The sequence below is a fragment of the Sturnus vulgaris genome, chromosome 1, assembly GCF_052056855.1.
Source record: "Sturnus vulgaris isolate bStuVul1 chromosome 1, bStuVul1.hap1, whole genome shotgun sequence".
In the NCBI taxonomy this organism is placed as follows: Eukaryota; Metazoa; Chordata; class Aves; order Passeriformes; family Sturnidae; genus Sturnus; species Sturnus vulgaris.
Genome location: NC_142243.1, coordinates 63,360,877 through 63,384,858, shown reverse-complemented (window position 1 = coordinate 63,384,858; position 23,982 = coordinate 63,360,877). Strand labels below are relative to the sequence as shown.

General features: G+C 40.2%; 1 protein-coding gene across 1 annotated transcript in view; it reads right to left on the bottom strand.

Annotated features, from left to right (window-relative positions):
* Positions 1 to 23,982, bottom strand: part of COL15A1 (collagen type XV alpha 1 chain) — a 124,456-nt gene that overhangs the window by 18,405 nt on the left and 82,069 nt on the right. Inside the window, exons 19-30 of the mRNA XM_014877467.2 lie at positions 22,526 to 22,588; positions 21,591 to 21,626; positions 21,414 to 21,497; positions 14,834 to 14,899; positions 12,944 to 12,979; positions 10,443 to 10,505; positions 8,346 to 8,423; positions 8,190 to 8,225; positions 4,081 to 4,134; positions 3,941 to 4,000; positions 2,049 to 2,117; positions 1,641 to 1,682 (exon numbers count right to left, since the gene is read on the bottom strand). Coding sequence (XP_014732953.2) covers positions 1,641 to 1,682; positions 2,049 to 2,117; positions 3,941 to 4,000; positions 4,081 to 4,134; positions 8,190 to 8,225; positions 8,346 to 8,423; positions 10,443 to 10,505; positions 12,944 to 12,979; positions 14,834 to 14,899; positions 21,414 to 21,497; positions 21,591 to 21,626; positions 22,526 to 22,588 — 687 coding nt within the window. The remainder of the gene's footprint in view (positions 1 to 1,640; positions 1,683 to 2,048; positions 2,118 to 3,940; positions 4,001 to 4,080; positions 4,135 to 8,189; positions 8,226 to 8,345; positions 8,424 to 10,442; positions 10,506 to 12,943; positions 12,980 to 14,833; positions 14,900 to 21,413; positions 21,498 to 21,590; positions 21,627 to 22,525; positions 22,589 to 23,982) is intronic.

Genomic DNA, 23,982 nt, shown 5'->3' with positions numbered 1-23,982 from the left:
AGGCTCAGTCCCCATGAGGAAAACTGCTGGGGTTCAGTCTGTAGCTCTTTATCGACACTCATTTATGTAGGCATGAACAGCAGACTTCTTATCTATAAACTTGGATAGGTTTAGGAGATTACTCACAAATGGAGGACAAATCTGTCTAGCACACTCAGGTGCATGAAGAGATGTTTACAAGTACATGTTTCCATTATTTGTGCACGTAAAAGTGCTATTTTTCACTGATTGTAACCTTCCTGAAAAGTGGCTATTATTATCTGAAATTCAGAGAAAATAGGCTTGTTTTGTTTGAATCATTCCACAGAGAATCAGAGGGGAGTTGAGGCTGGAAGGCATCTCTGGAGTTTGTCTAGCCCAAAGGAGGATCAGCTACAGCAGGTTGTTCAGGGCCTCATCCAGTCAGGTTTCAGGGGTGAGGCTGGCAAATACATATGTGACTATGGACATATGTTATCAATGTACAACAATGCTATACAGTGGGAGTGACAAGATTTAAGGGAGAAATTCAAAGAGGTAAAAAAATGATGTGTGGAGGTGGTAGTTCAAAACTGTAGAAATGGCAAATTACCATGGAGTAATGACTATTTATGATTAATTCCCCAAAAGATCACAAGCTGGGACACAACCTTTTTTCAGCAGTAAGGTTAGGGTGATGATGACCATCAATACATCTAGCATAGAGGAAGTCAAGAGCTGTTTCCATAAAATAAGTGAAAAAGAACTGGAATGCAAATTGGAGGAGAGGGCACAGTATTATTTGGAACTATACTGTTTAACAGAAAAGTAGAACTGCCATCCTGAACTCTACATTATTCAGGGGTGGACTGTAGCTCCCAAAGACAAAATCCTTTTCAAGTGCATACCCCACAGATTAACAGTAGGATATTGCCCTAGGGAAAATACTTCCAGGACTGAACTATGTTCACCATTCATTCTAGATGCAATTTCTGTAATTCATTAAACAAAAATTTCACTAGGGCATTCTGAAAATATGAAATCCATCTCCTTTCTTTTCATACTACGTGTGAAACTGCAGGGTCTTTGAAGGTAAAGAAGGCTTTGTCATACTCTTTGGAAAGAAAGAGCAGATCTTCACCTGCTGCCGTTCTGAGTGAAGAGATTGCATTTGAGGGTCAAATAAAGAGCATGACTTTTCTTTTCTGATGTGTATTTCATGTCACAGTGAAATACACAACAAATCTTATTTTGGATAGGGAAATTAAAAACAGCTAAAGACATAACAACATGGGGACTGTATTTATGCATACACCTAAAAAATATGTGTACCTGTATGTATGCACATTATGGTTCCCAAAGCATCTCCTAAACTATGGAAAAACAAGCTTTCAAAGGCATTAAAATTATTAGAAAAAAACAAGTAATCAAAGTGCTTTGAGCATAAGAGTATAGTGTTTCTAGTTCTGTTATATATTTTATAAATGGCTAAGTTTTCATACATGGCTAAACACTTGAAAATCTGTTATCTTGAAAAACAAGTAAAACACATCCCTGGTGCAAAGCAGAAGGCAGGGGGAGAAAAGCTGCAAGGTTATGGTGTTTAGGTGTACAGCTGCTTTGGTTATGTTCTCTCATGGCCATGCACCCTGCTAAGAGCAGATTCTGCACGTGTGACTTACTGGCATTTTGCAATGAGGCCTGGGAGGGACGGGGAACACTGTCTATTGGAAACAGGAGGGAAATTACTTTAATGAGCACAGGTATGATACAGCATGTAATGTGCCATGTAGATCTAGCAGTCAGGATGGGGCTAAGCCTGGAAATAAAACCACCACCTCCCTAGGAGACAGCCCAGCTGACTTCCAGGTCTGTCATCGTGTCCCTCCCTCTCTGTGGGGCTATGGGGGCAAAACTCTTCCACGACAGTGGCTTTGGTTAACAGATCTTTCTTCTCTGCACACAAACAAGGTCACCCACTGTGAACTGTGTTGACTGAAACCAGTTTTGATATTTCCCTTTGCAAACTGCTTCTAGGGCAGCACGTTTGTAGGGCTGTAAACCAGCCTCTGGTCCCCAGTTGTACTTACTCCTTTGATATAAAGTATACGTCCTGGGGGTCCAGGGGGCCCTGGGGGCCCAGGCAAGCCAGGAGGGCCCTGGTGAGAGAAAGTGAAAAGAAGGAAGGTATTAGACAAAAAGAAACCACAACTGGAAACTGGAACACCTAAAGCACTGCATATTGAAACTAAATTAAAGACAGTATATCTCTCATCCAAGGAAAATCAGGTATTCTACACTGATCTAGATCTCTCAAGACTGCTAAGATTCACAAATTTTCAAGTGCCAGTCAGGTATGTACATGCTAATTAGCAACCCTGAGGAACCCTGCTAGACTGGAGGTGTGACTGCCTCTTACAAAAAATATGTCAGCTCTTTACTGTGCAATTCGAAAACTTGGCACAAGGCTGTGTTCATCTTTCAGTCCACATCAATGCAACTTTCTGTATGGTGACATATGTCATCTCATCAATAATTAGAGATCCAATAGATTTTATCTTCCCTGAGCACTCCAGGAAGGACGACTAGAACATGCAGCCTCTTTTGTTTGCTTGTTTGCTTTAACCTGTCAGCTTGATGTATTTCATCTAGTTATACTTGCTAAAATAGCTTTTGTGTGGTTAAGGCAGACAATCCAGAAAATGAACTTTAATATTGTTTGAAGATATGGAAGAAAGGAAAATCTATTCTAGCATTTTTTGTCGGTGGGTGGTAATTTTTCTGTCATTTTCTTCCAATTAGAATTTGTGTAATTTGTCTGTTTTCACTTTCCAGGAACTATATTTCTATTTATACCTTCTTCTAGAGGTGTAAGCCACACTCAGTACTTGGTCTTTTTTTACTGTGGAGATACTTAAATACCAGTTCTGTGAAGATACTTACCAATACTCAGTCTCCCGGCTACTGAAATAAAGCAATGTTATCTCACTTGTATTTATCGTCTAGATAGACAAGGCACTTGTGACTTGCATTTTGCGTGCCTCTTTTTTTCTTTTGAACATGGTAGAACCAGAGGCTCCCTACAACAGAATCCATTTACAAAAATTGCTCTACTGAAATACAGTGATACTGACTTTATGCTAGTACAGTAACATACTCGTGTATTTTTTTTCAGCATTATCTCTGAAGTAGATGAGGTAGCATTAGCTGCTATTGTGGCATGGGTACCAAATTTCCCAGCACAGACTGTCCCGTTACATCAGAACAACTACACAAATTGCTCTGCTGTGAAGCTGAATTTTTTATGCTCAGCAGTGCTAGTTGTTGTGTGGCCTAGTCTCTATATTTGTCATGAGACAACCTGTCTAAAATTTTTTCATGAGAACAGACTCGCAGCAGCACGAGCTTGGTTCATCACTGGTCCTTCCACAATTACAGGTTTTAGGAGAGCATGGATATGCTGTCATTGCAGAGGTCATTATTTCGGATACATGTACACGGCAACTGTAGCAGGTATCAGGTATTAGTGAATATCTCTCAGTAAAGCAGATTCCACTTCCCTGTGATATGCTCAAGAGCTGTTTGTGCCTGGGCTAGAAAGGTCAGAGCCTGTGGAGGTATCTTCAAATCATGAGAGGAGGCCTCATGAGAGGCCTGGATCAGGAAGTCCTTGATATATATATAAGAACAGGAATTCCAAATCCTTTGCTGTTTGAAGCTGCTGTGGTAGCAGTGAATGACACACGTAACTGGTACACCTGGGAGCTGACACAGCTATGTGTATCTGCAAGAACTGCCCAGATGGACCCAGAAATTGACTTTTCAATGACTGCTGCTAGATAGGAAAAATAGCAGAAACACAATTATTTCTAGAACATTTCAGGTTTTTAGTCCCATCACCATTTGAAAGGAATCAATATAAATCAGACTTCAGATTTTAAAAGATTTTACTTTTCAGCTAATTGAAATATAAAAAACTTACACTCAATGCTTCACCTCTATCACCTTTGACACCTCTCAGTCCATTCAGTCCTGGACGGCCCTGAAATAAGTAGAAATAATTTAGTATGTGTCAGAAGCAAGCTTTTCTATCTTTATCCCACTTGAGAGCATAATACATACTGGGCGTCCTGGCAGACCAAGTTCTCCTTTGGGTCCAGTAGGTCCTATTGGTCCCTGAACAAAAAAGAAAATGTGATTATGTCCCATTTTGTTGACCTATATTTGATTATTTAGAATAAGAGACATAGTTTTACATCTACATTAAAAATCAGTCTGTGATTGCCTGTAGAGACTGCACAGAACATTCTCCCTGTTTGCTCTGCAGAGTGATCTCAGAAGCTGAGGACTGCATGTAACAGTTAGCTCTCATTTGGAAAAAAACACCTATCTGAAATGAAGTCGAATTCCCAGCTCCTTGTAGGGTGTGCAATTTAAAACTGACTCACCATGTATTGAAGAAAAATTAAATGCATCAGTCAGGAAAAGAAAAGGAAGTAAGAGGTGTATGCTTTGTTAATATTTTTTTTATTTTTATTTTTTTTTCCTAATTATTTTTGTATCAGACTCTGTGAGGAAATGTCCGTGGGTCAGCATAAAAATTCATGCAGTGCCAGGCTTTGACTTGCTTTTCACCAGCCTGGGTTTGTGGATCCATGGGGCTGATAGCTGAAACAGAATCGTTCCTTCTTTACTTATACAAGTTTGACTGACTCACCAGGCTCCACAGAGTAATACAAGCCACTGCCAAGGGAGAGGACAAGCAGGCTGCCTGGGAAAGCTGCTCCAGGACTATGGAAGACCTATGATGGGGCATTTGCAAGCATGCAGCTTCTAGGCAGCCTGCAAGTGATCAACAAAAAAGCAGCAAATCTGAGGATCTACAAGCTTTCAACTGCTGTCAGCTTCCTGAAACTCACCAAAACCACATGAGTCTAGACGACCTCTTTACGTATGTGTCAGCCTTTCTGGTTTCATTTCCTTTTTTCAGTCTGCTGAAATGCTGAGATACTCCTTCTTGCATTACTTGTTAAATAATCTGTCTGTAGATCTCACACGGATACCACTTACATGTGATAGTGGGTGTGTTTAACCCTTCACATGATATCATTTCAGTGAAAAGTGATATGTACATTCATGAAAAATTTATCAGATGAAGCAGATATTTTCTCTTAGCATCTAGCTGAAATTCACAGATTAGTTGTTGTAATTTTTTATCCTGCTGAAATTGAAGACTGGATTAGACCTGAAATTCATAAGCAGTTACCATATGAACATATCAATTTATAATGACACCATTGTAATCAGAATATAAAGCTCACTAGTGTCAGTTGAAACTGCTTGAAGGTGGTAAGACTTTTATTAATCTTCTATATTATTTCCAGTTTGAAGGTAATTTCTCCCCATGTGATCAAAATTAATGCCTGTGTCTCAATCAGGCTAGAGATTGCTGGTGAACTGACAGATGTGAATTTTAATATTGTGCCCCAAGATTTCAAAATTCAACCCACCTTTCCATGATACCACATCCAATAATGAAGTTTGGAAAAAAAAATCCAAAATATTATGAAGCATTTTCCTGTTTCACTCTCTGGTACCTGAGCCTTTAAAGATTATGTAAATCTGAACTTTAATCAGCAGGGAGGACGATTAGAAACAGACTTCTTTTTTAGTTTAAATAAAGAGCAGTGTCTGATCCCATGCTTTAACTGGGATTTCAAATAAAAACTAACAATGTGAGAGTTGACTAAGCTGGGGCCACCTTACTATTTTCTCTAAGTGCCAGCCCAGTCTGAGAGGTGTTATCAACTCCCTGAGAAGCCAGCAGTCACAGCTAGAAGTGAAAGAAGGCAGCTCTGAAGCCACAGGAGTCTGCTTACTGCAAGAGGAAATTTCCTTTACAACAGCACAGTAGAATTGGGCAGACTGACACCGAGGTTCTTACAAAATGCTCTCCTTCAGTGCTACACAGCCATGTGCTTCACTGACAGAGCAGCATAATCCAGCATGTAAAAAGTTCTCGTTTCTCCTGTGGCAGGAGCTTGGGTTCAGTCTGGCTCTTCTGCTCTTGCTAACAATTGTACTGACCTATTGACCATCCCTAGTTCTCATCTGCCAAACTGTTACTTCTCGGAAGCTCCTTGTGCTCCAAGATCCTGTGATCCCATCCTATCATCTGCCCAGCTGAAGTCTCAAAAAGGAATGGAGCAATGACTAGGGATTTGATTATATATTGATTATATATTCTGGAAATGTGTATATGAGTCTAAGAGCAGAGAGGAACAATCAGAGTCTCCGGCTACCTCAAAGTTGTTCTTGGGCCAGAGACTCACTTGGAGCAAAGTGGAACAGAACCATTGCACTAAAACCTTTGACAAGTTAGGTGTCAGAGTCTCTGCCCCAGTACTTGGAGGCTGTATATTTTTGCTGCACAGGACTCACACTAACTACAAAGGGATTTTTTCTGTGGGACATCTCCAAATTGTACCACCCCATTAGCAGCTCTGATCAAACGAGAGTTCTGTGCTAAGAAGAAAAGTGGCTGAGCAAAGCCTTGAGACAAGCTTCAAGTGCCAAACTTTCCTGAAGTGTAACCATTCCCATCAGTGTTGGCAAGAACTTCCTTGCTAGCATGCTGAACTGTATGGAGCATCTTGTGGCAGTAAAAAAGGAGATGTAAAACACAGAGTTTGGGGCTGAGAGGAAAAGGACATACCCACAGGACGCAGGATGAGCAACAAGTAGCAGTGAACACAAACCAGAACGAGAAATTCCAAATAAATATAAGGAAAAAATTTTTTACTCTGAAGTTTGTCAAATGTCTGGAATGTGCTGCCCAGAAATATTGTGGAATTTCTATCCTAAGAGTTATTGAAAACTTCACTTGACAAGTTCCTGAGTTAAAGAAACCTGCTCCAGGCAGTGATGTGCACAAGATCATCTCTGAAGTTTACTTTCGTTCAAAGTTATTCTGTGTCAAGTTGAAAGGGTAGATCATCTTGCAGTCATACAAGGAGGAGGAGAAGAACATCCCTTCTGGTAAGTTAGGAGAGCCTCCTCAGGATATTTTGATACACAGTAATTAAGAAAGCAGTTACTCAGCACACCCAGTTAGCCCCTTTTGAAGCCTACAGAAACTGATGTAAAAATCTCCTACGCACCTTGGTGTGCAGAAATGTCAACACCTACTAACATTCACTAAGGCACTACAGTGACCCGGCTGCATCAAAAGCAGAGGCAAAGAAACATCCGTGACATCCTTGATTTTTGGAATACTAGACTAAAAGAAATTGGAGCCCTAATTGGAGCACTGCTGAGTCTGGGCAACTCTTCTTATTTTATAACTAATTTCTTGTGCTTTCTTACTTCTGTGTCCAGTCAAAAGTTTCAGACCAAATACTAGAAAGAAGGCCTCTAAGTCCTGATTTTGGTACATGGTCTTACTCTACTACCTGGTGTGCAGCTTTCTCAGAATCCAATAAAGTTGCAATTTATTGACATTGACAGAAATTGAACTGATACAGTTAGTTGTTTTAATGTAAATCACCTAAACAGAGAATAATTTATGTGGAAAGAGAGAGATCTTCTTGCACAACCTCTTGCTTACAGGACAAACTTGTAAGCTATGCTTATAGGTTAGGTCATGCCACTCTACACTTTGTTCCAGAATCCATCATCTCTCTGGGCACTTATTTCTGTGTTTAATCACTTCTAATGTGAATTTTTGTCTTTAAGTGAAATTTCCGTTGCTGGAACTTGTGATCTTTGTTACTTGTCTTTTTCCTGTGCACCTCTGAGAAGGACCTGACTTTTTTTATGATTCCTTTTCAGGCCAAAGCAGGGAGCAATTAGACCTCTCAGTTTTTTATCTTCAGAGCTAAACAAACCCAGCTCACTCAGAGTCATAAATCATGTTGTTAAATGTAAAGCATCATGCTAAATGTAAGTTTCTAGCTCTGATGATATTTCACTGTTGGTTTAGATAGCAACAGATACATTTGTTCTACCAGAATTTAAACTCTGCATCAAGTCAGTAGTTCACAGCACGGCATGTGTGACAAACACATTATTTTCTGAAGGACACTGACCACCCTGAAGCATAAATACTCCTTACCATCCCTACTCAGAAGGAACAAAAAGCTAAATGTATACTACCCTGACATTTACTTATATCTCAATGGCCAAAGCAAAATTTAAAAACAAAAAACTATTCATCTTTGGAATCATCTTACCATTGGTCCTGCTGGTCCCACCATTCCAGCGTCACCCTGTTGAGGACCAACACAGAGAGAGCAATGACAAGGAGAATTCCTGCAATGTCTAGCAGAGGTGGCTGGTAACATGGCCACCAAATCATTCTGGAGGAACACAACACAGTATTAACTCACCTTCTCCCCTTTTCTTCCTAATAACTCAGTTAAAGATCCATCAGCAGAAATGATAGCTCCTGGTTCTCCCTTTTCACCCTGCAATTATCAGAGTAATTACTGTTTACAAAGCAGTTCCCAGTGAATCAGAAGAAGTCAAAGCAGCATTACTTTTGTTTGAAGCATGACAGATTAGTCATGCTGTGATATCAAACATAAAGTGATATCAGTATGAGTAGGGTGAATCTTGATTCTGAGGAAGAAAAGAGATGATCTTTCTTAAAACATAATAAAGTACACTAAAAATACCTCCCTGAGATGAATAAGTTCTTTTTTTTTAAAAAAAAAAAAAAAAAAAAGACTTAATTTGCTCTCCTTAGAGTAACTATATGAAACATGCTATGTTCACAAAAGGTCTCTGCCAAAGGCAGGTTATTGGTGTCCTCTTGTGTACCATCAGCTTAATGGTCAGCAAATCCTGCTGGAAACACACCATCTTGATAGAGCAGTAAATGTTTGGATTTTACCATCAGGAAAGCATGAGTCATTCTCTCTATGTGCCTGGCATGATGCAACCTCATTAACTTTAATGAAGGCCGAGTCCCAGCATTCAAACTGTGACCCTCTGCATTCCTATTCCACCACCACTAATTATCACTTCTCGGTGCTAAGTGCACAGCTCCCACTCTGGATCTTCCAGCTGTAACTTCACACTTCCTACCTCAGGCAGCTTGCTACAACATCTTTCCCAAGATCTCATGGAAGAAATCTGTCTTGAAACCATCAATTGCATTGCTGATTGATATGATAGTCCAGGTTATAGACATTTAATTGAGCTCTAAGTGCTATAACTCAGTTCTTCCCACAGGTTCTTAAACCATTGTGAGTCTTTGAAGTCTCCTTGAAGATACTCTGGATACTTTGGAGTCTCCCTAAAGCTTGGTTGGCTTCACTGACTTTATCTTCTGTGAGAATTTATGGACCTGAGGCTGAATTTAATGATCCTTTAAGTAAAATGCTCCTAGGTGTCTGTACAACTTCACTGTGGTTCCCAAGCTTCATCACTCCTGAGCATAGCCTGGTGTTCACAGCTCAGAAATACCATCAGATACATCACTATGTTTTTGGTGGGTCCACAATGAAATGCTTTCAAAGCTTTGAGTTCTTGCCAGCGTGGACACAGGAAGCAAATAGAAAAAAAAGCACCAACCCAAAAACAAAACTAAAAACCTCCACAAGCTAAACCAAAAATCACCCAACTGGTTCTAAGGTTGAGCTTGATGACTTAATGTACTCTGTAAAAGACCAGGAAACCTTATGATAAACAGGGACTGATATTTATGGCCTGAGAGCTTTCCTTCTGAGCAATGACAATGCTGTTCATCTGCTACCCCATTTAAACCACAATTAACCATTTCCAAGTCTTCTTATTACTTGTGAGAAAGTGAGCTCAGCTACTTAGAAAGAAAAAGCAGAAAGTGGTTTTGTTTTTCACTTTTGGTATCCCCAAGATGTTCCTCTCCCCTGCTACCTGAAGGTGCACAAGAATGGGAAAAAACTGGAATAGCTGCAGTATCTACAAAAGAGCAGAGTCAGTCTTTAGTAACCTTGCAGCAGTGCTATAAAATACACCCTTTTTGTGAAGAAACAAGAGAAAGAATTATAAGAAGAGAGTTCCTCAAGTTTTGTTCTTTCTTTGGGAATTGAAAATTGCAGCCTTCATTCCGTAGGCAAAGCCCTCTCTGGCACAAGAGGAGGAAAAGATCGATCCTTTTTTTTTTTTCATTTGGGCTTTTGGATAGGATCCCAGGGTGTCAGCACAGCAATCAGCTGGCAAGAAGAGGTCACTTCATGTTTAATGTTTAAAGAGACTTAACCTGATAAGTGCATACCACACTGATTAATTTCAACACTGGGGCAGGAAGACGAGCTCTTGGTGGGATTATATTAAGGGATCTCATTTAGCATTTTCACATTCTACTTAGTACATTTTTCACGTGAACTTATTAAAATCACAATTCCTACCTAAATTAGAATCATTAAACTTTTAATGTCACTAAATACTTGTTATCTAACACATTTCTCAGCATATACTTTCCCCTAAACATTTTTTCATACCTGTTGTCCTTTAGGTCCTTGTAATCCAGGCAAACCAGTGTCACCCTTTGGACCCCGAGGGCCCTAGGCAAAAAGCAAGTACATAAATACATAGCAATATTTGTGAAGAATATGGAGCTAGTCCATTTTACTAAATGTAATTTTAAATTACTGGAAAACCTGAGCTTAAATCACTCTGGTTCCAATCTAAGAATTCTTACAAGACAAAATTGCTCTCTGAACCAAGTTATTCCCTAAAACACATATCACATAAGGAAAATCTTTTAGAAAGACCAAAATAAAAAATCCCTGATGTTTATCACAATGTAGATGATACACACATTCAAAAAGGAAAATATTCAACCTAAAATTCTCTGTTTCTTCTGTACTCGTTCCTCTTTCTCTCCATGATCATTCAGCCAGACTGATTTTCAACAGAATTTCTGGAGGAATATTTTTAACAGTATGTAAAAAAAAAAAAAAGTTTATCTACTTGAAAACAAGATGATTTCTTTACCTATTCTGTGGGGAAATCATTCCCCTCAAATAAAATTGTACTTTACAATCTTCCAAGAGCATTCAAAAGCATTTTTTTTACCCACCAAGATCTAAACTCAGGTCTACATAATTTCTGCATTAGTCAAGAGATAAACAAAAGACATGAGGTGAGAACAAGAATGGTATTTTCATGTCTGTAGAAATTCTATAGAGGACAGAGACCAAGAATTCATTATATCACTTTCTAAATGTTGTCAGCTCTTTTTCAAATGAAATTTATTTTTAAAGAGTTTTTTTCCCCCTTTCTTTGCTTTTCTGTGCAGTCCACAATACCCAGGACTTAGCAAACAATCTTCTGCAGAATTTTGGGCCATTTGCCAGCATTTTGTTAACATCTTTTGTCAGCTTTCCCAGTTTTCTCCTTAATTATTCTCAGGCAATAGACAAAGGATCCTGAGACCATATGCATGCTCTGAAATGTAGAACGATCATAACAAGAGAAAGTAATTCCATCACATTACACAGAATATCAATACAATAATTAGAACAATATTGTCTGAAGTCTTAAGCCAAATAATCACAGGGTATTCTGAGTTGGAAGAAACCTACAAGGATCATCAAAGTCCAGCTCCTGGCTCTGTCCAGGACACCCCAAGAGTCACACCATGTGCCTGAAGGCATTGTCTAAACACTCCTTGAACTCTCTCATGCTCAATGCTGTGACCACTTCTCTGAGGATTCTGTTTCAGTGCCCAACAAACCTGTGAGTGAGGAACCTTTTTGTAATATCCAACCTGAACCTCCCCTGACACAGCTTCAGGCCATTCCCTTGGGTCCTGTCACTGGTCACCACAGAGCAGAGATCAGTGTCTGTCCCTCCTCTTCCTCTCAGGTGAAGTTGCAGACTCTGATGAGGTCTCCCCTCAGTCTCCTTTTCTCCAGGCTTAACAAACCAAGTGACCTCAGTTGCTCCTCACATGGCTTTTCCTCAAGGGCCTTCACCATCTTTGTGCCCTCCTTTGGACACTCTCTAACAATTTAATGTCTTTCTTATATGGTGGCACTCAAAACTGTCCCCAGAACTCAAGGTGAGGCTGCCCCAGCTCAGAGCAGAGCAGGACAATCCCTTCCCTTGCCCAGCTGTGATGCTGTGCCTGATGCCCCCCAGGACACGGGTGGCTCTCCTGGCTGCCAGGGCACTGCTGATTCAGATGTGACTTGCCACCAACCAGGACCTCCAGGTCTCTTTCCCTGGCACTGCTCTCCAGCATCTCCTTCCCTGGTCGACATGCACAACCAGGGTGACTCCATCCCAGGTGCAGAATCTGGCACTTTCCCTTGTTGAATGTCATACAGCTGGTGATCCTTCAGCCCTCTGATTTATGTAGGTATCTCTGCAGGCTCTTTCTGCCTTGGAGGAAGTTAACAGCTCCTCCCAGTTTTGTATCATCTGCAAACTTGTTATCCCTCCAAGTCCTGTGTCTAAGTTGTTAATGTTTATATGGCAGTCTGAGTGCAAAAGGCATCTTTTGATACTATGGCTGTGAAATTCTTACATGATAGCTCTGGTACGTTATTATAAAAAATCATAAACATTTCCTAAAGGATAAAATACAAAGGATATGTCTTATAGGGCTTTGCTGTGTTCTGTAGTGGTGACGAAAAAGCCTGAGGAATGACACAGTAACATACACATATGCTGATAACTTTTACAAGTCCATTTGTTCCACTTGTTTCTCCTATATGGCATAGGTCTTTCCTTAGGTAGTAATTTTCCATTAATTACACCCTGATTGAAGCTACAGAACCAATGCTGAGATAAGCACATCAGAGTATACTTCATGTCCGACAATAAATTTCTAACTTGGTTGGTAAATTCCTAAGACCTGCAGCATCCTATATGAAAGTTTATTAGACTTCATGCAAACGATGTACAATATGCATTAAAAAAAATATTAGGCTATATTGAAAAATACTTAAGAACTCGAAGAAATACTTTAAAATCCTAGGCAATTAGTACTTACAGGAAATCCTGGTAGACCTGGCTTGCCATCTGGCCCCTGCAAAATTAAAAAAATCACACCCTTACAAACACATATTACAGACTTGCAAAATACAGCATGCATTTTTCATGTATTGTGTGATTTGTGAATATCAACTCATCTGCTACTGAATTAAGAACTTCATTCAGTTGACAGTAAAGGTGTGAACCTCCACAATGACCTATGCTTCTAACTTAGCATTTCCTTTCAAAAACTGGAGAGACAGAGATCCAGAAAAGACTGAAAAATAATGACATTTTCTACATATGAATGGCATACAACCATTATTCAGCCTCCTCTGAATCTTTTCCAGATACTGGCACAGAGACGACGGTAGCCGCCCACGTTTCCCATTTTGGTCCTTGATGTCTTTGGATAGAAAATGGAGTGTGTAATAGGCTGTGAATAAAATCACAGGTTGGGATTTGTATTTGGCACATTTAAGATTGCCCTGCTGTGGTAACTGCAGGGGGACACTTTAATTCTTGTTCAGATCACCAGGATGTCTATTTCCCCACTCACTATGAGATTGCATCTCTTTCCTGACTGGGGTTAGAGCCTTGAGACTGAGGTTAAAATCTTTCTCACTGCAACTGCTCTTCAAGCTACAGGACCTGCTTCTTTTTTGTGGGAATGTTACTCTAACATCTATCACAAAACAAAGGTTCGAATTACCTGTGGCAGAGCTCACACAAGGAGACCCATACTATCCTGGCATCCTATTATGTCCAGGACTTAGGAGAACCAGGTCTTTGGGAAATACATGAAAGTACTCTTCCATGAAAACAGTTTCACCATAAGCATGGCTGGATGCAGCCACAATAACATCAAGTTGTCCTATGGTGTAACAAGTGGGAAAGAGCCATGCTGGGCTAGCAGAAAAAGGTTACAAGCTGCTGCTGGAGCTGCTGCCCTTCTTCCCAGTTCAATGACAGACTCAGTAAATATTTGTTTTGGGACAGCTGTAATAATAAGATACAAAGTTTTTGCAAACTTAAGCCATGTAGAGTGAAATTTTGCTATTGGCTATGAACATTCTGACTTTCCTTGTTTCATCAGGGATTGAATGTGGGGGAGAGCACTGTGCTCACCAACAGGAAAACAGAAAAAATGAAATGCACAAGCAAGAATTCACAAATGAAACTAGCGGTAAAGTAAGTGGCTTAAATACACAAACAAGGATTCACAAATTAAACTAGTTGTAAAGTAAGTTGCTTAATTTTTGGTGGTTAAGATTTTGCAAATTGCAACATGTTGTACACTTTTGGGCAAGTTTGAATAGACTCCACAGCTTGGAAAAAGTAGATTTCTCTTTGGATCAGTCCTAGGAACTTTATCATTACCAAGAGGCAGTCAGGATTTCAAGTATTTGACTGAAATATTTTGCAACTAGAAGAGAACCTGAATTTCACATCAGTTGTTCTCTCATGAAATTCTTAGATTTTCATTCACAGGTCTAACTTGTGTGAGACTAAACTCATACACAGGATACATTTCTAACTGAAGTCTCACGCAGAACTGAGCAAAATACTTTTTATCCCAATGTTTTGTGACTTGAAAAACAAGAAGAAAAAAAAAAAGGAAGAAATTTAAATCTTGGTCTCTATTTTTGCAACAGTTCTACTTTTCTATAATTCTGAGCATATAGTTCAGAATCAGAGATAAGCCAATTTCTTTATTTCTTACAAACATATAGAAGTAGTTTATTCATACAGAACTCAGTTCTACCTGAAAGCACTTCCACAGAGTTTGGTGCCAAAGTTAGCAGAAACACAATATTAAAGTATAGGAAACTCATCTCTAGTTTACACTCAAAATGAGATGTTGAATATAGAGCAAATCTGAAGATTTAATAAAGCAACATATACTCACTGGAGGCCCAAGAAGTCCTTTACTTTCAGTAAAATTAAAAATTCCATTGGTGTCATTGAGAAGTAACTAAAAAAGGAGTTAAGAAACAGGTTGTTTCAAATGGTTTATCTAAGGCACAAACACATTTCTAGAAATGTAAAATTATCTCTTTAGAACTATGAAAAATCCCCAGACATAAGTAAGGCCACAGAAAAGGCTCTCTACTTCTAATTTTCTGTATACATCTGGAATAACAAAAGGTAGAATTTCTTTTACATTTCTTCTGTAAAGATCTCAGTATGCTTTCAGATATTTAATTAACTGACTCACATTTTTAATTTGAAAGTTATGACACCAAATTTTGCAGCCTGAAGTAATTTCTGCTCGGCAAGATAAGGATCAAATGGAGGTTTTATACTTCAGTATGTCACTGGCATTCTAAGATAGTGAATCAGTCTGAGCACACTCATCCTCTGCTGTAGAATTGAAGTTTTAATTATATTCTGGACACGTCTGCATCACACTATGCAGTGCCATGCTGTGATTCCTAAGTCAGCACTGATCACACTGCTGTGCCTGAAACTGGCTTGGAACCCCAAACTGAGATGTGGAGCAGCTCCTGCCCGACCCAGCTCTGAGTCTCCAGATTCCTGAACAGTTCAGTGTATTTGCACTGCTTCCTATCCTGGAATTGGTGAGCTCCCCATTAGCCCGGGCATTTCTGCATAATTTGATTACAGAGTCATAATAGTGAAGGTGGACAGGAACCTTTGGAGCTCTGGTCCAACCCTCCTCAATGCAGATCTGCATGGATCAGGTCACTCAGGCACTTGTCCAGTTAATTCTTGAAAACTTCTAAGGAAGAAGATGCCACTATTGTTTTGGGCAATCAGAGTATTTGATCATCGTCAGGGTAAGAAAAGTTTTACTTATATTTGATTGGAATTTCTTTTTTTCCAACTTGGGCCTCTTGCATCTTATATTTCCATACACCTGCAGGAAGAGGATGCTCCCACGTTCTCTGTATGCTCTGGTTGTGTAGTTGTAGGCAGAAACAAAGTCTTTCCTTAGCCTGCTTTTTGCCAGGCTGATCAGACACAGTTCTCTCAGTGCTCTAGTCCCCTGAACATCTTGGCAGCCCTGGATGGGGCTTGCTCCATTATGTCAATGTCTCTCTTCTCCTGGGGATCTCACAGCTGGACACAGCACACTCCAGAAGTGGTCTTGTGAATCCCCATCACAAGTCCCTGAGTCTATCAGTAGAGCTAATTTTACACCTATTTTATCATTCTCTTATCCACTTCATAGGCCATCAGTTTGATGATAGCAAGGCTATAGGAGACTGCATCAGAAGCTTTGCTAAAGTCAGAGTCTACAAATTCAGTGTCCATCCCTTGTCCACAGAGAAGCAGTGATTTTGATCAGGAGCAAACTGCCATTAGTAAATCCATGTTGGCTCCTCCCCATCAGATTCTTGTCCTGATGTTATGATTAGATTTCATTTTGGTTTCAGATAGCTAGCTTCCTGGTTTAAATAGGTGTTCCCAATATTGTATCACATAGTCTTAGAGAACTGTTCAAGACAGACAATATGTAAGTGCTTGCTCCACATAAATGTTTTAGGTGAAAAGGCATCTTTACTCTGTTTCTGTTGGTTAAATTTCTTTCATTACAATGGTCCCATTTGACACTTTAACCTTCTTTTGGATTCAGAAATATGTCCTGAATCCCCTTGGAAGCTTAAAATGGTCTATTTGTTTAGCAGGCAAGTCATGCCACCCATTTCAGTATAAAGCTCTGTGTGAAGCAGCATATTCCCATTCATAATAATGAAAATCTGAATTTCGCAAGGCCAGGAGAGGGCATGCCTTCAGGTGACAGGGGTTTACTTAGCACATGAATAAACAGATTGCCACTGAGGTTTTGTGATTTGAATTTGAGATTTTGAGATTTGAATGCCTCTTTTTCTCCATGCAACCACGTGCAGATCAACATGACCAGATCACAATATTTTTCCAACATTTGTTATGAATACAGTATCCAGGAATTGAGTTTGAAACTGCCCTGCTTTGAATAGGAGATTTGACCATATGCCCTTCAGAGATCACTTCCAATATTCTTATAAGTCTCTGAATATTATTTTTCAAATCCAGATTACACATCCTATCCTATCCTATCCTATCCTATCCTATCCTATCCTATCCTATCCTATCCTATCCTATCCTATCCTATCCTATCCTATCCTGTCCTGTCCTGTCCTGTCCTGTCCTGTCCTGTCCTGTCCTGTCCTATCCTATCCTATCCTATCCTAATGTCATCTGAGCATGGCAGTGTATGGTCAGTTTTCTGTACTTTGAGGTCACATTGAATAATTCCTACAGCTGAAGCCTTGCTGCTTCTACTAGGTGCTTCTTTCTTTTCCCTGTCCTCATGTTCCGCAAAAAAACACTGGAAAAATTGTTAAGTAAAAATAGGGTTTAGATGCTACAGGCAACACTCTGTCTCCCAGGCTGCATGAACTCTGCTGCACTCTTCAGGGGTAGAATGATGCCCTTGGTCCCACTCTATATCCAGTTCTACACGGCCCAGAAAAGGAACAGGACATGGACTGCTACTTTAATGACAGTAATAAAAGAATCCTGCTGCTGCAATTGTTCTGCTTTATCTGGTGGCAGAAATCCAGGAGCCCTGGATTTACATGGTCTTTTCATTGTGGAATCACTCAGTATTCATTGTTTTTGGGCTCAATCCAAACTATATGGAAGCCAGTGAAAAGAATCCCAAGGGCTTTGCTGAGTTTGGGATCAGGCACATTGTATATTTTACACATACAGTTGATCTGCAAATGGAAATTGTGGCTGAAAGTCAGAAAGCTGTACATAATGCTGAAGAAGATTTGAAAACAAAAGGTAGAAGAGTGATGATTAGAGGACAAGATTGTGCTCTTCACAACTTCCTCCAGGTATGTAATTATTTATCTTAGAGTTCGGGTGTGCAAACAGCTTTAATAACAACAATCCAGAAATATAACTCTTCAACACATTGAATTAGTGCAGCAAGTGCTGACTACAATAGTAAGGATAACATTGTTTTCCATATTTTCTTCACTGCTATGTTTTAGGATGATTGTCTGAATTGGTTTCTAAGTAAACCTTCAGCTTTGCATCCAAAAGCCATGAGTATGGCCTTGTCAGAATTATAAAAAGAACAGACTGAAAAAAATCTTTTGACATTTGCTTTACACCCTCAACATTAACCTTTCTTTGTGACTTTCGTTTTTTGTACCTAAACTATGGATGAATAGTGCCAGCCAAAGATAAAGGTTTAAAAGTTTGAAATTTAAATCCAATAACATTTCTCTATTAAAAATTACTTCTGTACTATACCGAACTAAATTGGTGTGATAAAATTATGGCAACAAATATGGTTTTCTGGTTATCATTATTCCATTCATGAAAATGCACCAAGTATCAGCAACTGTGCTCCAAAAGAGTTAAATAGCCAATACAGGATGAGAAATATTGATTTCAGTGTTTTGGAATATCAAACAGCAGCAAGCAGAGGGACTCTTTTTTTTTTTAAACATGACAGGTCAGTGCAGACTTCATGATCAATCACAGGAGGCAACAGAGGAGGCAGCAAGGACAGGAAGCCTCTGAGACCCACATTGCTGGTGGGAGCTGCAGAAGCCTGGAAATGGATAGGTTCTACTGCAGACCTCAGTTTTAACCCTAACATGTATTTCCATGGTATGAAAAGTGGTTCTTGAAGGAATCAAATCTCCTCCATTCACATGGGGACCAGGTGAAATGAGAAGGAAACCAAGGCCCACTTTTCAGTGCAGGTCAATCAATGTGCTATCAGCCAGATACTGGTGAGACCTGGCCCTGAGCCACAGCTGTCCATGTCAGCTCTAAATATTTCAACAGTGCTCAAACTGCACTAACTCTTTATTTGCTTTTATTTTCGTCAAGCAGCCTGAAGTGGGTTTAGTTGTAGCCACACAGACCTTCTTAAGAAAACTTCCCTCCAACTCTGATGGATCAGTCCATTGGACTTCTGAGGCCCAAGAAGTATTGTTCTTGGCTACACAATGGTTAAATGAATGACCCTGACCTGGAGAGTAATCTCTCTAAGTGCCCTGTGGTTCACTCAGACCACTGATCTTTGCTGCTCTACCCACATCAAGCCAATATCCACATTACAGCAGCTGGCAGTGTTGTTTATTTTAGTTCTGCAATTCCAGCTGCAATTGATAGGTCTGCTTGCAGTAGTTCTTTTCCATATTTGAAGCTTACTACGAAAGATGAGACTGAGTCAACAAAACGCACTTGGATAATTTAATGTCTATCTCAGCAAACTTATTGCAAACAAATGTCCCGTTCTTACACAAACATTTGTGAGCTAGAAAGAATTCCATGTCATACATAGTGACGCATACTTCCACACACGTTTAATTAGCTGTATCAAAATCCAGTACACCAAGTCCTCAGGGAAATCTTCTGATTAACAACATAGAGGATTTCATGGTTCTTGCTGTGCCTCCCCAGAACATCTACACTACAAATGTATATAAAGCCATAAATACTCTGAATTTTTAAAATGAGCTCACTTCTAAAACCCAAAAGTACTTAGAGAAGGAAATGGGTTTCTGTATGGATTTTTAATACACCTAATGCCATACAGATTCTGCCAGGCTCTATACATTTCTGCAATACATGGTAAAAGTAGTTCATACAGGGGATCTGGAGGATTCAGAAGATGCACTTTAGGTTTCTTCAGACATAGCTGCATGTTTGACATGTGGGTACTGTGACTAGTGCAGGTAGGGACCATGCAGCCTCCAGCAAACAAGTGTCATTAGCTCGTGTCAGCTTCAATAATCTTTTAATGTTCTTTATATGTACTGTCCTCCCTCTGAGGCTCTCACAGTGTTTTTTTCAAGTGTTAATGAGCCATGGAGCAACACAGCGAGGTTCATTTTTACTGTAAACAGAGCTGTTTAGTCACTGATAAGAGTTAAGGTCCCACAGTGGCACCGTGGCAGGACTGTGAAAAAGAACATGAATTTTTCATCAGCATTGCTATCACAGTTATTGAGCAGTTCCCCAGAAACTCCAACAGTATTGTGATAAAGTGTTGAGCTGCTGACAGTGCTGCTGTGACCAGGATTCGAAAAAATCTTCACACAGCCAACATTTCTGTGAATCTATAATTCTGCTCATCCAAGACTCAGGATCCAAGATCCTAGTATTCTGCATGGATTCCCAGTGAATTCAGTAAATAAAAAACACTCATATTGGGACAGGTGATGTGGCCCATGGGATGCAAATTAATGCTGTATTTGCTATTGGCAGAGAAGCCTAAGTAAAAGCCCAGTTGTTTGAGTCAAAACAGTTTATGTGTAGTTCAGCTTTATGATAATGATGGCACCAAGCTCCCCTTAACACAAATTACTCAGCTGGGCATTTTCTCTTCTTGCAATTACAAAACACTTCTTACTTCCCTTATATGCATTCCTATGGACCTGTCTGGCTGTTTTAGGCACCTCCATCTCTCAGAGGTGAAGTTTCCTGCAGTCACTTACAGTTCCTCCAGATCTTAATGTCATACCAAGCCAACTACTAGGATTTCTGCTGTGAGCTCCAAGTGGGATTTATCCTAATCTCCAGCCTTCATTACTGATAACAGTACTGTTTTTGCAAAGGCTGATGTACACACAGCAAAACTGACTGAAAGTGTACCTTCGTCTAAAGCATACTGGAGAGTTTTTATGGGCTTCTACTATTTTACCTTTTGTTGCTTCCAGAGTCAGTGCTCTGGCTTGTACAGTGGACAACTGTCAGGAAACGACTCTCCCCCACATACTGCTGTGCCTAAGGTGCTTTACTTTTTTGAATATCCCCAGTTTTGTATTTCTCTGTTGATTTTTTTTGATGTTCACAACTCCAGCAGAATCACCTAAAGAGCTTGTGAGAGGTGCTCAATATGACCTCGTAGTTCTCGCAGGTAAGTTCTTTACCCACTTTTTTCCAATCTAATATTTTCAAAACAAATCTATTTGATATACAGACATGTAGCCGTGGAAAGGGGTTTTAACCCTTTAAGTGCAGCGGAAATAAGATGCACAGATAGATGGTCATCTTTCATGACAGGAAGAAAGAGACAAGTTTATTCAGAAATACACTTGGTTTTATAGCATGACTCACAATTCCAAGAGTAAAGAAGAGGTGATTGGTTCAGAGAGAAGATACCCCATTCCCAGGCCTGGTCACACACCACAACAGGTGTTCTATCTTGTTATTAATTCCTTTTTATTTTGACCAAATTATCACCCTGGGAGAAATTCTCCCTAGCCTTGAGCTGGACCAGCTTATCGGCTGGGAACAGAGCTGAAAAGCTCCAGCCTGGAATATTTTTCAGGCTGTAATTTTCTTACTTTCTCAATATGTGTCCCACACAGACATATTAAGATTCTTTTGTTTTGAGGAGTAGATTTATGTCCTGAATGTGAGCAGCAGAATTGCCGGTGTGTTAACCACTTATGCCCTCTTCTCTGTAAGAAGAGTTACAGACCTCAATGCTCGACATACACACTTACCTCAGGTATTGCTATGACTGGTCCTGGTGGTCCTGGAGGTCCAGGTGGTCCCACAATACTGTTCCCATTCTGTCCTGGTTCACCCTATTACAAAAGCATTACATGTGGAAAACCCATATACTAAGTGCTACATTTCACAGAGGTTTTTCGAAAAGAATGAAATTTGCACAATCTCACCCGAGGTCCTGGGTCACCCTTCTCTCCTTTTGGACCCTGCAGGTGATAAAAAAAAGAAAGAGCATAAGTGATTTAAAAGGGGAAATTATGAAATGTGGTCTCCCTTGCTTCACAAAAAGCACAGCAGTGAATTGCACGTACAGAACGATCAATCCCCAGCTCTCTCAAAACACACATGGGGCCAGCTAGTTTCAACTCAGATCTTCTGAGGGTTTGATGTTTAAAAGTATTTCCCAGAACTTTTGACAGAGTTCACAGACGACTAGAAGCAAATGAGCACAAAACATTTCATTAGCTGGGAATTAATCCAGTGAACCTTCCTTTCACTGCACTGAAATCAGCCATCCCTGACTGTGCTGTCCTTTTCCAGCATCAACCACATCAGTTGTGCTTGGGATTTCCCGGGGGATCAGATAGGAGAAGACAGGGAAGCTAAACTGTCATCTCTCAGGCAGCTTATTTCAAAGCTTGATCAGCCCCTCTGTAGAACTCTGTGCTGGAAATGCAGACACTTTGTCTGGCAGAAGTGAGGGGCAGGCGCCAGGGGACGAGCCGTGGGACTTCCCAAGCAAAGCATGCTGTAATCCTCGAGGGTCTTAAGCATGAGAAATACATTAAAATCACCTATGAGCCTGCTGGCTTTCCTCTAATTAAAGGCAGCTGATCTCTGAATAATTAAAAGCAGAAGGAGCATTGAGGAATCAGAACTAGCCTCTGGAGATGCCTGTATCTCTTCTGACTGATGAGGGAGGCATGGACATGGTACACTCTGCTCCTGTGCTTTTGTCTGAGGTAACTGCTCCAGGTTAAGCAGGACAAACACAGCCCCAGCTCTTCACACTCTGCTAGCAAGCACTGATCCTACTGACCCTTAAGAGGTAGGTTTGGGAACCAGTGTGTGTTAGGTGGTCACAGATTATCATAACCCTACTCACCACTTCTCCAGGATACCCAGCAATGCCAGGAAAGCCTGGTTTTCCATCCGTGCCTGGCATCCCCTGCCAGAAAAAACACGCAGTTATTCTCTCTCAACTGCATTCAGTTCCATACAAGCAGGAGGCTGCCATTGGGGATATGGCTCTGAACGGGCTGGTGGGTAGGTTTGGGGGAGGCTCATTATCCCATTAGTCATCTGCTCTCTCCACTCCTCCTGCTCTTTCCCCCTCTCCAGAGCAGGCTTAGGTTTTTTTTCCTTTCCTGCAGCTTCAATCGTTTTTCACTGCTTCCACCCCTGCTTAGCAAAAGGGTAAATTTCATTGCTTTCCCCCAATATACATTTGATGAATTATTTCCACCCTTGAGTTCAGTGACTCTCGAGCTGGAGGAAGAGAAGGGATGTAGACATTGGCACTGGACGTAGTCAGGAGTCAGGATGTGGGGCAAAAACCACCCCCTGCTGTATTTCAATGCAGGCCTGTATTTGACTGCTGGAATATGAACAGCTACTCTGTCCTATGGGAAAAACAGAAGCAGTAAGGATAATGCAGTTTGTCCTGAAAAAAAAATGGATAATAGAAGATTCCAAATTCTAAAAGGACCAGATAAACTGCAAGCTACACTTTTTGCTTCTGTTTTTCTCTGCATCATATGAAAGAGCAAAAGAAATGACACAGAGTCTAGTGATTCATCCAAGGGACCAATTACTCCTGTTTGCTTGGTTTTTTTTGGTGGGGTTTTTTGGGTGTTTGTTTTAAGTGGTTTGTTTTTTCTTTTTTTTTTTCTTTGGTTTTTCTTTTTGGCTTTGAGGGGTTTTCTATTTGTTGGGGGGTTTTTTTGGTTTCGTTTTGGTTTTTGGAAAATACTGTCTTGTTTCCAACTTTTTGCTCTGCCTGAAAAAAAGTATTTTTGGGTTTTAACAGCAGATACTACCACCATAAGAGATTTAATGTGCCTGCTTCATTAAGAAAGGTTATTCTCACTGTTATTTCTGGTTTTTGCCAGTGATCAGTGAAGTATGTGAGTCAGGAACAAAGTATGATTTCTGAAGTACTCTATTCTTCATTTTATAAACAATTTTATAGATGGCATAAAGGGTCCCTGAATGCTAATGGAATTTAGGCATCAGAGCAACTACGGGGATTTTGGTATCTGCATGACCAGCGAAAATGGTACTTGGGATGTAAACCTCTCAAGTGCTTATGGAAAATTATAAATATCTCTCTGCAGCAAAGGTAAAGGGGCACAGGAACCTTGGAACAACAGCATTTCTGCAACAGAATGTTGTCATTTCAGGCATGTTGGTACTTGCAGGACAGCTTCCTGCCATTACAAACACTGAATAATTTGTCCCATTAGTTTTCCTAATGAAATTTAAATGGGAAGTAAAGATCCAAGATAGGTTTTATTGCACCTAGTGTATCCAGAGACATCCTCATTTCCAACTCCCTTCATA